Below are 13,915 nucleotides of genomic sequence, written 5' to 3'. Positions count from 1 at the left end.
AAACTGTTTTTTTTTTTGCAATCCTATTCCGACCAAAGCAAACTGACAGCAGTCGACAAAAGGGGCTGGAAACTCTAATATTACTTAAGAATACTGAGTATACTAACGATATTCCAGTATACTTGTTAGTATACTAACCGAAAAGCAATAAAATGTTTGTATATTAAGATACTCTCAGTATATTGGTAAGTATACTAGTGATATTAACGGAAATGATAAGTATAATAACATATCTTTTGATTTACTGGTTAACATAATAATTATAGCTCTAAGAGTTTCCAACCCCTTGAGTCGACATTAGCACGGTTGTCAAATTCACTAGCTGTCAAATGGTAGCCCATAACAAATCAATTTTTTGCTTTTAAATTTTCCAATTTTTCGCAACATAAACGATGAATGCATGAAAAAAAACGTTACTTAATCCACCTTTAGGTGGTTGGTGCCTTCCTCACATTCATAAAGTCAATACATTCAGTAAAAATAGCAACATTCCCTTAACATGTTTAACAAATCAACTTTATAACTCATTTCTTTTGATAGGGTTCGCAGACCTTCAATTTTTCTGGCTCATCAATGCATTATCACTTGACAGTTCCCGGGCAGACGATAATAACAAAATTCAAAATTCAATAACAAATACTGTTAAAATAACTAAAATTGGTACGGTAATTTTTAACTTAATTCGGTAATTAACAGTTTATCGAAGTTTTCATCGCTTGAAAATTCGGTAAACTTTGCCGAATCCGGTAAAAAGAATTTAAGTGCGTTCCTTCAGTGGGGAAATCAAAAATGGTTAATAATTAACCATTTTTGATTTCCCCAATTCAATTATTTATTGTTTTGGTTAAAAAATAAACAAAAATTGGAACCAAGTGCGAAATTTACACCACTCCTCGTAAGCTCGCTTAATCAATGCATTATCACTTGACAGTTCCCGGGCAGACGATAATAACAAAATTCAAAATTCAATAACAAATACTGTTAAAATAACTAAAATTGTTATGGAATATTCTTTCAAATCCATTTTTGCATAAAAGTTTAATAACAGTTTATGTTATCATAACAAAATTTGTTATTAGTCTGATGTTGGTGGAAAACCAAAACTACTTTGAAATAACATTTTTTGTTATGGAACAATAACTCCAACTGTTATTGGGATGATCGGATTAGTTGTTAAATAACAAGAAATAATAACACAGATTTTTTCGAAGATTGACTTAAAATGTTATAAGTCTGTTATTACAATAACAATCCAATAACAAAAAACATCATAACGGCGAATAACAAAACATGTTATCAATAACATAAAATGTTATTGGCCTAGTATTTTGAAATATTAAAAAAAAATATTTCCAAGTTATTTCCGTCTGCTCGGGTTTGCTTTATTAGTAACACTGAGGGGCTTGTGGGACATTCCTGCGAGCAGCTGCCAAATCCAAACTCCAAAGTCACACTTATGCAACTCCTTCTCCTCAATGATTGCGTCTCTTTAATGCATTTGTTGCCGTTACTATTATTATTCAATGTGTGTGTTTATGCTTTGGGGCGATTTTATGTCCACCTCGCGGACCCCCTCGCGAGGCAATTAGCACGTGGTTCACGCTTTACGCTTCAAGTTGAAAGCAATTACTACTTGGGGGTTTGGTCAAGTTTAACAGGTGATCTTGAAAAAAAAAGACATGGTGCGATGATTGAATTTCAATCAATTACATTCGATGATATTGTTTTCAATATTGTTTGGTTTAGTGTGCCAGTAAAACCAAAACATAAACAAAAAAGCTTCCATTGAAGAGACTGAGTCAGAGGGAGTCTTTCGCTCCAACCTAGGATAAAAGGCATTGAGCGTCATTCAGATGATTTGACATTTGCAGTGTTGCTGATTTCAGTATAAACATGAATGCAGTGGTGCTAGTTTTTTTTTATTTTTTAGTAAATTTCTGTTTTGTAATGTAGCAGACAAGTTTTGTTTAGAAAAATTCTTAGGTCAAGACAGTGAGCAAAAGAGCAACTCTCGTTCTTCTCAATTCTTTTCGCTTCCCCTCTGCTTTATTCTGGTGCTAACCTTCTCCGTTCTTCCTTTCCTTTCCAGGCCCGCGCCCAGGCGGCCCGTGATCGGCGGGAAGCTGCCGCGGCCGCAGCCGCCCTTGCCCTTGCCAACGGCAACGGCACCACCAGCAATGGCAGCGTGACGTCCAACGGCACGGCCAACGGAACCGCCAACGGAACCGCCAACGGCCACCACGGGAAGAACGGCTCGGCGGTGCACAGTAACGGCACCACGAACGGTTCCCTGCTGAACGGCGGCTCCTCCAACAAGGCCGCCGACTACTACGTTCGGGGCGATCTCCCGGCCGAGATCGAAATCACGCAGCGACGCACCCAGAACCAATAATAGCGAATATAAGAGTACCTTCTTCTTCTCTTTCTTCCAACTTCAACCAAATACCCCAAAGTCCCGAACCTTTTCCCACCTTTTTGTATCCTAGCCTTGACAGAGACACACAACAACAAAAACAAACAAAGCACAAACACATTCCCACCCCACCCTCCCTTCTGTCATCCTCCTCCCCCACCCCACCTTGCACACAGTCGCTAGCGAGAGAGAGACAAAACAACCCCAAAACAAAGCGGTTTCTATTGTTATTATTATTTAATTTATTGTAAAACTTCTTTATTATTAGTACGCGCGTGTGTACAACACAAAGCAAACAAGCTACTGACTTTGTGTTTACCTCTTTTTTTTCTTTTTATGTTTGAAGCATTTGACCCCTTTTTTAGTTTACGCACCTTTTTGAAACAAAACAAAAACAGACACCAACACATTTTAAAAAAGCTTTCCCCTTCCGAACACTAGCAAAACACAAACACACAACCACAAACCACGCGTAATAAAACAAACGCAATAGAAAACAGGACCGCCCTATCGTATTTTTCCCGATTAGGGTTATTTATATTTAAAACATAATTAAAAATAGTAAAACGGAACGCTCATTGATTGACGTTTTCGCTTCTGTTTCGTTATTCGTTATTCTGTTTGACAACCGAGCTTGCTTTCCAAGCTTGCTTCGATTGCCTTCTGCGTACAAATAAGCTTACGGAAAACGGAAAGAGAAAGAGAGCGCGCAATCAAACGAGAGAGAGAGAGAGCGAAAAAGTGGGGAGAGGGAAACTGACAAGTACTCACTCACACCGTTCAAGCAGGACAACAGAACAATCAACACACAGCAACACGAAACACACAGAAACACACATGTTAAGAGCTGAAAGCGCAGAAAAAAAATGTGTTTTTATTAAGTGAAAGCCAAAAAGTAGGAAAAGGTGAAAGCTTTTTTTCTTTGATTACGGAAAAAAAACAGTAGAAATGTGTTACCTTTATTTAGATTTTTAAATAAAGTTAGTAACTTGTTGGACGGTAACTGAAGTAATAAATAGAAGAAGAAAAATACACACAAACACAAACAAACAAAAAAGAGAGCATTAAAGAAGTGAGTTTGAGCGCGAGCGAGAGCGTGAGCGTGAGAGGAAGAAGAAAACAATATTTTGTAAATAGTTGAGCTAACCTAGCGTGCGATAGGCGTAAGATTAAGCAAGTGAACTAAAGAGAGAGAGAGAGAGTGTGTAGAGGTAAAAACAAGCAAGCTGAGAGGAAAACATCAATCAAAATAGAGAGGTGAAGAAATTATTGAATGCTTTGCCTTACATTTTTATGTTTTTCTTTTTGCTCAGTTTTGTCATCCACATGTCTTACCCCTTAGAAAAAGGTTCATCTTCTACAACACACACAAACTTCAATACTATTCAGGAACAGGAGTAAGGAAAAAAACCCTTAGCAAATAGTTTACAGTATCTATAAAAAAATAAAATAAAAGCATTCAAATCGCTTGAAAGAGTGCGCCTGGTAGAAGGTGAGAATGAATGGGAAATGCAAATAAAAAAAAACGAAAAGATGAAAAATTATAACTCTAATGTGATTTCTTTATTTTTTTGTAAGGAAAATGCAATTGCAAAGTAATAAGGCAAATAAAAAAAAATGATCAGTAAACAAAATAAAACCGTGTAAACAATCTGTACTTGCATCGATGCTCCGTGTCAATGTCGCAATGAAAAAAGAAAACTCTAGTTTTAAAGAATTCAATTGAGAAAGTAAAAGTAAACGAGACAAAACAAACCAACTTGGTGTGAGCTAATATTTACAAACAATAGGATCGCGGAAAATCAAAAAAATTAAACCATCAACAGCATTTGGACATTCGCGAAGGAATACAGTAAAGTAAAGTTTAAAAAAATAAACCCGGATTAGAAAGAAAAGGAAGAGAAGCGTTTTAACCTTGACAAAAAAATATTTCATGAAAAAAAAACTCCAAAATTCAAAAAAGGTGAAAGCGTCCTCTTCCTTTCCTATAGCTAGTTATCCGTGGACTGAGAAGCAGCAGGAGGAAAAAGCTGCAAGCAGTTTGATGGTCGATTTTGGCCATTACTTGATAGATATCTACTAATTTGATGAGCGTGGTGAAATGAGTGAAATAAAAAAAATGTGCTGAAAATGTGACATGAAGTGTTTTTTTTTCTTTGTCAAAATTTCCGAAAAACGATTTCTTTACAGATTTCTTAAATTTTCATTTCTTTGCTAAGCTTATCCATCATTTTACACCTACTCCAGAGCAAACGGAATGCACATGGAGGAAAGAGATTTGCTCTCTTGCTCACTGTCTTGCCCCCAAGGAACCCGTTGGCCCAGAGCTTGAAATAGTTGCATGAATTGGCGAAGCTGACGACGTCCGTGCTCTCCAAGAAGCCAATATGTGCTTTTAGTAGCTTGAATGTAAATAAAAGCGCGTGTATTTACTTTAGTAAATTTCTAAGAAGTTAGGGGAAGTAAAGCTTCCCTTATAAACAGCGTTTGACAGCTGAGCAATTTTCTACGATATCGGACTTTTTTTTCTAAATTTTAATTTTATTTTTATCCGGCTGAAAATTTTTCAACTTAATTTTTTTTAATGTAAAATCGAATTTCCAATCAAAAAGTACAATGGTGAAATTTTGATTAAGTGCACTGTTTTCAAGTTAAAGCCATTTTTAGGTAACTTTTTTGAAAATAGTCGCAGTTATTAATTTTTTAAAACAGGTGCCCATGTTTGCCCAGTGTATTTTTAAAAAGCTGAGAAAATTCTCTATATTTTGCTTTTTTGAACTTTGTTGATACGACCCTTAGGCTTCATCCATAAAGTACGTCACGCAAAAATCAGCCTTTGTCACGCTTTTCCTATGCTTATAACATGCAATGTCACACTTGCTCAGACCCCCCCCCCCCCTCCCCCCTAGAGCGTGACATACTTTATGGATTACGCTTTAGTGGCTGAGATATTTCCATGCAAAGATTTAAAAACAGGAAAATGTTTCATATTTTAACATTGAAAATCGGACCATTAGTTGCTGAGATATCGACATTCTCCAAAAATATTTTTTCGAGTGTGGGCAAACATGGGCACTAATTTTAAAAAAATGAATAACTGGGACTATTTTCAAAAAAAAGTTTCCTAAAAATGGCTATAATTTAAAAACGGTGTACTTTATCAAAATTTCACCAAATTCCTTTTTGCGACCAATATTTCGATTTTTGAAAAAATCAGTATTGATTTAAAAATTCATAACTCGGTCAAAAAATTTTTGCCCGTTCGGGAAATTTCTGAAAAGTTGGCATTTGATGTCCCCAAAAACATATCAGAAAAATAAATAAAAATGGTGTTTTTTGCAAATTAAGTTTTATTGACAAAAAAAAATAATAAAAAATCACCCAAATTATTTTACCCTGTATAATATTTTTCAGTGTAGTCCTTATCCATACCTAAAACATTGCCGAAGACACCAAATCAATCAAAAAATTCCTTCAAAAGATACAGATTTTTGAATTTTTATATATCATTTTTTGTATGGACAGCGGCCAAATTTGTATGGAAAATTATAAGGACAAACTAATGATGCAAAATTATTTCTTTGGGCATACCGAATGCACCAAAAAAGTTTCAGCCGGATTAAAAATACAAAAAATCGAATGACCGAAATCTCAGAGAATTGCTCAGTTTAGGAAGCGTTCTTTTATTACGTAACGCAAAAAAAATATTTTTAGAACCCCTCCCCCTCGTAACAAAAGGTCCATACAAATTTAAAAAAAATTGAATGAAGCGTAACACAGGAGCACTTTTTGTGTTTGGGAGCGTCCTTGTATTACGCAACGCAAAAAAATGAGTGTTTGTACCCCCTCCCACCCCTCGTAACAACATTTTCATACAAATTTTAAAAATGTTGTATGGAGCGTAACACGGCCTTCGAACTCTCATGTGAAATTGTGTTTGGGATCAAAAACTGGCTGCTACCGGAATTTTCATGCAACTATGTGGTGAAAGGTTTTTTGAGTGCACAAGACAGGGCAAGAACGATACCCATACAGCAAGGCTGTATTTCATAGGTAATTTTGACAGATTTTGACAACCGCACCACTACACACTCTACACACTCAATCGCGAGTACCTTAGGTAGAAAGTACAGATTGTCAAGGGAAACAGATTGGCGAATGTTTGACAGATCCAAACGCACTGCACACCAACCGCCCTTTACGCCCAGCAAAACTGGCAGTGTTGCAAGCGCAAAACATACGTTGCCAGTGCCGATTTATTTTGCATCGACCAATCTGTTTCCCCTAGACAATCTGTAGTAGAAAGCCATGCCCATACAGGGCAGAATTTGATTTCAGCGGATTTATTTGTACGACTCGTGCTGAAAAAATCTTCTTTTTGCAATGTGTTGCATAAACTACTATATAATCATTTTAATAATGTATACAATTTTTAAGTTAAAGCTAACTGAACATTATTTTTGTATAGAAGGGGAATCTTTGATTTATTGCTTATTGAGAAAAAAAAAACTTATTTAGTTTCAATTCATGTTTGGCATGAAACTTAAATAAATATTTCTTAATGATGTTTTCTTATGAATATGCAGTAACACACAGCTGAAGGAACTTGAGTACTCTGTTATGCCCTTTAAATGAACTTATGTTTGTTTTTGATCATTTCAAAATAATTATTAAATTAGATATGGTAGTCAAAATGGCGGTGACATAGCAAAATGCATTTGAAATTGTAACAGGCAATGAATTACTCAAATTTGACTAGAATGTGGTTGCAGAACTCGAATTTGATGTAAAAAGTTATGTAAAAAGATATTTTAAAGGCATTATATTAATCTATAAAAGCTAAACCTTATTTTATTCCATAAAGAGCGGATATTACTCACAGTACAGACTGCATTTCTCACATTCTACAGTGAGAATGCGTCCAAAATAACGATCGACCAAACAAAATTTACTCCAAACAACAACTCAAATAAAACGAAATAACAGTGTACTTGCATGCAACTTTTGTTTTTTGTTTTGTTTTGCTGCATGGGATAACGAACTTACTATATGTCAAAGATGCATTTGCTCAGCTGATCTGAATATTTTTATTTACAAATGCCGGTTGCAAACAAACAAGATTCGTTACTGTCGATACTACTGAAACAGGTAACTAGAAGCTAGAATTCAAAGCAATGTAGAAATTTGGTAACTTTTAGCGGTACAAAAGGTTTCTTCGGTTCCATTGCAGCAATTTTAGGCATGAGATAAAGAAATACAAGAAAGTATGCACTGATAAAGGATTAAACCAGGACTACGGTGCCGTCTTGACCCAGTAATTCTTACACAGATATTAGTTGAACGTGATTGCTTATCAAGATTCAACAAAGCTTAACATATCAACTTGGTATAATTGGAAGCATGTCTGAGGAAACAACTATAGATGATCTGCCCGAAGAGGTGAGAAAACAAAGTTGATTCTTTAAATTTGATTCAACCCTCACTTTCATCAGATGCTGGAGACGATCTTTTCACACCTGGACCTAGAAGACCGCAAATCAGTAACCGCCGTCTGTCACCGATGGTCCCGACTAGCTCTTCGCTGGTCAGAACTTCAACTGGAAGTGGATTTCCGAAAGTGTGGCACGGAGGAATCCTACCGGCGGACACTTCTAGTCAGCCAGCGACCGTACAGGCACTTGGTGTGCTACTTCGGCTACGATTACGCCGTGGGCGATTTGCTGCTGTACATATTGGCCAAATTTAGTGAAAGTCTGGAAACGGTGAAGCTGATACCGAACCAGTTTGTTCCGGTTGAACTTTCGTTCTTTGCTAGTCTAACTAAATTAAGTGCTAATCTTAAGAAGCTGCACATCGATGCCTGCAACTTTCGGGACAACTCGGATGGCGAACTCGAGTTTCATCCGCTCAACAATCTCCAGGATCTGTACCTGGAGAACAACCTGCTGGATCTTCCGGGAGGACACGACATCCGGGAGCTGACACCAAACATCACCGCTCTTCACGTGCAAATCAGTTACTACTCGGATCGACCGCTGCACGTTCTCCGACATTTTGGGCCCCGTCTGAAGGAGCTGGAAGTGTGGTTTCTAAGTGAAGATCGCTTTCTGGAAGTCTGTTCAATGGAATTTCCACGCTTGCGAAAAATCAACTTTTACTGTGTCGATTGGATATTCCAGGATGCAGACACGATCCGGATGGTGCAGCAGTTCTTCCGGAAGAGTCCCGATCTACGGGAGGCCACTCTTAGGTGTAACATGATCACGCCGATTCTGGCGGATTTGGCTAATAGCTGTCTAAATTTAAGCTTTCTCTGTTTGAGTATGGAAACTGTGTCGGCAGATTGCTTCCGGTGGTTCAGTTCCCTGCGAAATCTGAAGGTTTGTACAAAGAAACTCCTGAAACTATAACAGAAACTATAACACTCTCATTTCCAGTCACTTCACCTCGAAGACGCTACGATAGAGTCACCCAACTTGGAACAATGTCCGACACTGTCAAGTTTGCGTAAAATATCACTTTACTCAGTTAAAATCACGAACGCACTGGACCTAAACCACTTCCTGTGTCGCTCGTATCCGGCACTAAGCGTCCTAGAACTCATCAACGTGACCACCTGTGGGTCATTCCTGTACGATCAGGTGGTACTTTCTTGCAACATGGCACAACTGGAACTTTTGGTGTTGATAGAACCGGATAAATCGATCAATTTGATGCTCTTTGAATACATCGATCTTCCCAAGCTGCGAGAGGTGAAGCTGAAGTTCAAAGAATCTTATTTAGCGAGCATTCCAGTTGGAAAACAGCTCCGGATACAGCACATTACCATGGAGCTCAGCGTAGTAATATTTTTTTCGATTTCTGAAATTACATTAAATAAACAACTTCCTCTAAATTTAAGGTTAACGCGGATACCTTCCAAAACATTCGACTGGTGTTGCCAAATCTGAAAAAACTGACACTGTCCGGATGCTCAAGGAACGATGTTCAAACCGCGCGGGAAATACTCACTGGCTGTGATGTACGCTATAGGCGAAAATGGCGCTTTGAAGAAGCATTCTGAAAAAGTTTTGTTCGGATTCGTTGATCGAAATATACTTTGTTGTAGTTAGAGAATTGTAACTGTTCAGGTATAAATTTTGTGCATAATAAGTTTACGCAAAGAGATTGTTGTTATATACTTTTTTACTTGTGAATAAGTATAATTTTGATAACCTATAATACAATTTTAAAATAGCAGAGAAATGTTGTTCTGCTTTACCAGATTTGTCAAATACAAGCAAATTTCAATGCTTCATTTATATTACAAAATTCGATTAAATAACATCAAACCACACACACACACACACACACACACACACACAATCCCTTTTTCAAGGTTAGATTTGATAACAAAAATACCAAGTTGATCCAGCCCTTGTTTTGATGAAAATTGATCCATTCTCCGTTCTGAGAAAAATCCATCCTAACATTTGTGAAGGTCGTATGAAACTTTAAAATGCAGTTTTGACGGTGCCTGGACCAAAGACATATTTTTAATCGGATTCTTCGGACAATTTACGTAACATACTCAAAATTGGGATGAGTTCATTAACAGGATTCCGAGATATGAATAAAAACTTAGTTCTTTGATGCTCCGCGTGCAAAAATGGGAAAATGATGAAATCGGCAAAAGAACATTTTTTCACTAAAACTGCGATAACTTTTATGTTAAGGGATGACCTATACTTTTTTGGGGAACCAAAAGTTGCATCTTTCAATTACGATAGTATTCAAAAAAAAAAATCATGGAAAAGGGGTCAAGAAATGGCTTTACGCACAGCAGAAGAATAGAAAAGGGAACGATTTCTTGGGACTTTTCTTCACCCTTGCTTTCGCTGCCGCTGCTGCCCATTTTAATTTCCAGAGTTTTTTTTTTAACAGGTCCTATAAGCACCACCTTCACGGTGGGTCTACGAGGCCGAATAAAAAAAACATTTTTCGAGTGATTTTATAGCCTTTCCTCATTGAGGTGAGGCAAAAAGCTAGGACAAACAGGAAACCTTAGAAACCAGGCGTCTCCAATGAATCATTTAGGATCTTGTCAGAATGCCGTGACTAGCCGTGAAAGTGACATAAATTTTTCGACTTTTTGTTCTTTTAATGTATTGATTTTTGGTATCATAGCTAGGGGAACAGCATGTAATTTCATCGAGCACCTACTGTTGGCATATCTGCCCCATGTGGTTCAAGCTGTACTTTCTAAATGCGTTCTCAACTGAAACCAAGTAATAAGTAAAAAGTGAGGAAGCAAGACTTCAACAAAAACAAAATATGTAATACTGAGAAACAGCTAATTGGATGGAATTAGGACCGAACCCTTAACCAGCCAAACATGTAAAAAAAATCCCTTAGTGAGACTTTTTGCAAAAAAAATCCTGTTTTGTATCCTCGACATTAAATTAGTCAGTTCCTAACAAAACGGGGGTTCTAACAATTAATAAATTACCGTCTACAAACGAAACAAATCAACTCACTCATAAACAAATGCGTAAATTCTAACTTCATGAACACGATTCAGTCCAGCCTCTGAGGACCGATTCAGTTCATCATTCGACGAAGGCATGGAACGTATAAACTGAATTAATGTAACAAAAAAAGTTTGCGAAAAAAAATCCCCGCCGAGCTGAATGCGGGTGTGTGACTTTCAGCAAACAGTAACATCCAACTAGTTTGAACCACAATCATGTATAAAACTGATCAACGCAAGCCAGCGGACGCCTGCTGTACCGCCGAAGACCAGCCCCCACAAATTGATCAACGCAAGAGAAATGCTACAACCGACCCGTGAAGAGTCACCACCAGTAGCAGGCCTCCCAAGGGAACGATTCGGGGATCACCCGGCAATGAACGAATGAACTGCTTTCAATCGAGAGCAAGAGAGAATCGGAGGAAAGTTCATTCGATATAAAACGGCTTGATTCTTTGCCACATTAGCTCAGTGTTCAATGAGGTTCCGTCCAAGAATCTCAACTTAATTTAGAGGAAATTTTCAAAATGTCTTTCGTATTTATTAAATCAGTAGTCCTGTTGACGACCCTACTCGCTGTCCAGGCCAAACAGTGCCCCTCCGAGCAGGACCTGTGCGTTCCGGTGCAGTATTGCGCGCCAATTTACGAGGCCATCATGTCCGACCGTGCCCAACGCAACGCCACCCTGCAGGAGTACATCTGGTCGCGGACGTGTCACACCGTGGGCGTGGACCGTGAGCCACGCGTTTGCTGCAACCGGATCGAGGTACCGCTGGGAAAGCGGTGTTCCGGGGCGTCCGGAACGCCAGGTCGGTGCGTGGGCCCCGAACGGTGCGAACTCATCGCGAAATATCTGGAGCGGGATCGGCGCAGTCCTGCCATCGAGCGGACACTAGCGGAGAATGTGTGCTTCCGGGATGGGGATAAGGTATGGAAGTAGGAGAGTTGAAGAAGTGCTTGAAGATCACTGACGCCTGGATCTGTTTCCTAGGACTTTTATTGCTGTCCTGAGGCCATGGTTATCGAGGCCAAAACGGCGCCACAATCGATGGATCTGGTGCTGCCACCGCCCAGCTCGTTGAAGATCGGTAATGGTGAGTACGTGTTATACGTTTTGAACTTAATCCCCGTGGGAAGTACCTTCGAGTGTCAACAGAAAGATGTGTCACTCGATTAAGGAAAATGGTTGGTCATCGTTTATTGTCAGTAAAGATTCGGACTGGGCTGAGGCAACTGAGCTTGGCTAAGCTATAATTAGAGCTTTAGTTGGAGTGACCAGCGTCAATCATCTATTGTTGTAGCCATTAGGTGACCATTAGGCGTACGAAAGCACCACTTGAACTTGATATGAAAAAGCGCCGTTCCCTGATTTGCCTGCCTGAAACTGAAAGTACATTAAGGGGATACGGGAAGGTTCGCCATATTGATTTCACGACTTGAGTTTTGAAGGCTTGAACGGTGAGGCAATCCAAACCCCAAGATTCGAACTGAAGACCTTTGGATTGTGAGTTCAACTGCCGACCAGCGACACAACCGAGACAGGACCCAGAGAGACGACTCCTACACCTGGACTAAGCAGACGACCTAACCTCTAAATTTGACCGGGGCCAAAATTTACTTCCCCGTCCGACGGAAGGCATGATCAGACAAATCTCGTCTCGAAAATGCCACCGGGGCCGACTGGGACCAGGCCAAAACAATTCAATAATAACGATTTGGTCCTTTCTTTTCCTTCCAGCCTTCCCCTCCTGCAAGGACCCCACCGGCTCGAAAGGCCGCTGCGTTCCGGTCCGCAACTGCGACGCCATCCACAGTGCGTTCCTGAACGAACGCATCACACAGGATCGCAAAATGGCCGACTTTGTGCGGGCCAGCAGCTGCCCGTCGGACGCCCGGGACGGCCACTCGATCTGTTGCGCCGCGGTGAAACCGGCCAAAATGGTGGACTTTATCGCCCACTCGAAGGCCGCCCGGTTGGGCTTAAAGCACTGCGGAACGGTTCGGTTGGCGGACAACATCCTGCTCGGGAGTGCGACCGGCCTGGGGCAGTTTCCGTGGATGGCCAATTTGATGTACAAGCGGAAGGGGGCGCTCAAAAGCTTGTGCAGTGGATCGTTGATCCATCCGAGGTACGTGTTGACGGCGGCCCACTGTATGAAGGGCAACACGAGACCGGTAGCGGTCCGATTGGGCGAGTACGACCTGTCCAGTGATCCGGACTGCGTCGACGGACGGTGTGCGGCCAAGGTGAAGGAATACCCGATCGAGAAGCTCATCCCGAACAACAACTTCAACGGATTCGACGCGGACTACGACATTGCGTTGATCCGACTTGCTCGAAAAGTCGTCCTGGTAGACGGAGAGGTCTTTCCGGTTTGTCTTCCGTTGACCGAAAGCCTGATGATGCTGAAACCAAACCGACTGACGGTTACCGGCTGGGGTCAGACGGAGGACCAGCGGGCTTCAAACGTCCTGCTGGAGGCGGATCTGCAAGTGGTGCCGCGGACTGACCTGTGTCAAGGCGAGTCGACGTTTTGTGCGCGAGGACGAGACATGGCCGGCCATTGTCGGGGGGACTCGGGTGGTCCGTACCAGACGGTGGTTCCGGTGGGGGACGGTTCCCACAGGTTCGTTCAGTTTGGAGTGGTTTCCGGTGGGCCGGCCGAGTGTAGTGTAAATGAGAAGAGGCCCGGTGTGGGTGTGATGGTCAGCTATCACATCAACTGGATACTGGACAATTTGGAAAATTAACTAGATTAGGTTTAAGAGAGCACTGTAAATAAAATGTACAAATCTCGACTTTTTGCCTTCCTCACTGAGGTAAGGCTATAATCCTGCTCTAAAAATGAACTTTGTATAAAAACGTCGTAGACCCACCTTCATGTATACATATCGACTCAGAATCGAAAACTGAACAAATGTCTGTGTGTATGTGTGTGTGTATGTGTGTGTGTATGTGTGTGTGTATGTGTGTGTGTATGTGTGTGTGTAT

General features: G+C 40.3%; 4 protein-coding genes across 11 annotated transcripts in view; all 4 read left to right on the top strand.

The window, feature by feature from the left end:
- Window positions 1–4,549, top strand: part of LOC120430351 (elongation of very long chain fatty acids protein AAEL008004) — an 85,396-nt gene extending 80,847 nt beyond the window's left edge. For all 6 annotated transcript variants that reach the window (XM_052706144.1, XM_052706142.1, XM_052706147.1 and 3 more), the window contains one exon: window positions 2,090–4,549. In XM_052706144.1, the coding sequence (XP_052562104.1) occupies window positions 2,090–2,392 (303 nt within the window). In that variant the 3' untranslated portion in view covers window positions 2,393–4,549. The remainder of the gene's footprint in view (window positions 1–2,089) is intronic.
- Window positions 4,550–7,464: 2,915 nt separating this feature from the next.
- On the top strand, window positions 7,465–8,838 carry LOC120430350 (uncharacterized). 2 transcript variants are annotated; one of them, XM_039595449.2, is made up of 3 exons: window positions 7,465–7,561; window positions 7,623–7,852; window positions 7,906–8,838. In XM_039595449.2, the coding sequence occupies exons 2-3, from the start codon at window positions 7,814–7,816 to the stop codon at window positions 8,821–8,823; spliced, it is 957 nt and encodes a 318-aa protein (XP_039451383.1). In that variant the 5' UTR covers window positions 7,465–7,561; window positions 7,623–7,813; the 3' UTR covers window positions 8,824–8,838. The 2 variants fall into 2 exon arrangements, with proteins under 2 accessions (XP_039451383.1, XP_052562108.1); XM_052706148.1 differs by having other exon boundaries at window positions 7,487–7,561; window positions 7,644–7,852.
- A 24-nt stretch (window positions 8,839–8,862) lies between these two features.
- LOC120430356 (uncharacterized) lies at window positions 8,863–9,665 on the top strand. Of its 2 annotated transcripts, none has more exons than XM_039595457.2 (2): window positions 8,863–9,252; window positions 9,315–9,665. In XM_039595457.2, exons 1-2 carry the CDS (start codon window positions 9,073–9,075, stop codon window positions 9,474–9,476), a joined length of 342 nt encoding a protein of 113 aa, XP_039451391.1. In that variant the 5' UTR covers window positions 8,863–9,072; the 3' UTR covers window positions 9,477–9,665. The 2 variants fall into 2 exon arrangements, with proteins under 2 accessions (XP_039451391.1, XP_039451390.1); XM_039595456.2 differs by having other exon boundaries at window positions 8,863–9,255.
- A 370-nt stretch (window positions 9,666–10,035) lies between these two features.
- On the top strand, window positions 10,036–13,722 carry LOC120430357 (serine protease grass-like). The gene is made up of 3 exons (XM_039595458.2): window positions 10,036–11,851; window positions 11,915–12,017; window positions 12,662–13,722. The coding sequence occupies exons 1-3, from the start codon at window positions 11,450–11,452 to the stop codon at window positions 13,672–13,674; spliced, it is 1,518 nt and encodes a 505-aa protein (XP_039451392.1). The 5' UTR covers window positions 10,036–11,449; the 3' UTR covers window positions 13,675–13,722.
- Window positions 13,723–13,915: the final 193 nt, after the last annotated feature.

Source organism: Culex pipiens, chromosome 1, assembly GCF_016801865.2.
Source record: "Culex pipiens pallens isolate TS chromosome 1, TS_CPP_V2, whole genome shotgun sequence".
In the NCBI taxonomy this organism is placed as follows: domain Eukaryota; kingdom Metazoa; phylum Arthropoda; class Insecta; order Diptera; family Culicidae; genus Culex; species Culex pipiens.
Note: the sequence above shows the minus strand (reverse complement) of the source record. Positions and strands in the feature narration are given on the sequence as shown.

Bases quoted from the DNA above. Each gene is read 5' to 3' on its own strand.
- LOC120430357 (XM_039595458.2), top strand. From the start codon at position 11,450: ATGTCTTTCGTATTTATTAAATCAGTAGTCCTGTTGACGACCCTACTC. The intron at 11,852-11,914 runs GTATGGAAGTAG...TCTGTTTCCTAG, and splicing joins GCTTCCGGGATGGGGATAAG to GACTTTTATTGCTGTCCTGA. The intron at 12,018-12,661 runs GTGAGTACGTGT...TTTTCCTTCCAG, and splicing joins CTCGTTGAAGATCGGTAATG to CCTTCCCCTCCTGCAAGGAC.
- LOC120430356 (XM_039595456.2), top strand. From the start codon at position 9,073: ATGGCACAACTGGAACTTTTGGTGTTGATAGAACCGGATAAATCGATC. The intron at 9,256-9,314 runs GTAATATTTTTT...TCTAAATTTAAG, and splicing joins TTACCATGGAGCTCAGCGTA to GTTAACGCGGATACCTTCCA.
- LOC120430350 (XM_039595449.2), top strand. From the start codon at position 7,814: ATGTCTGAGGAAACAACTATAGATGATCTGCCCGAAGAG. The intron at 7,853-7,905 runs GTGAGAAAACAA...CACTTTCATCAG, and splicing joins TAGATGATCTGCCCGAAGAG to ATGCTGGAGACGATCTTTTC.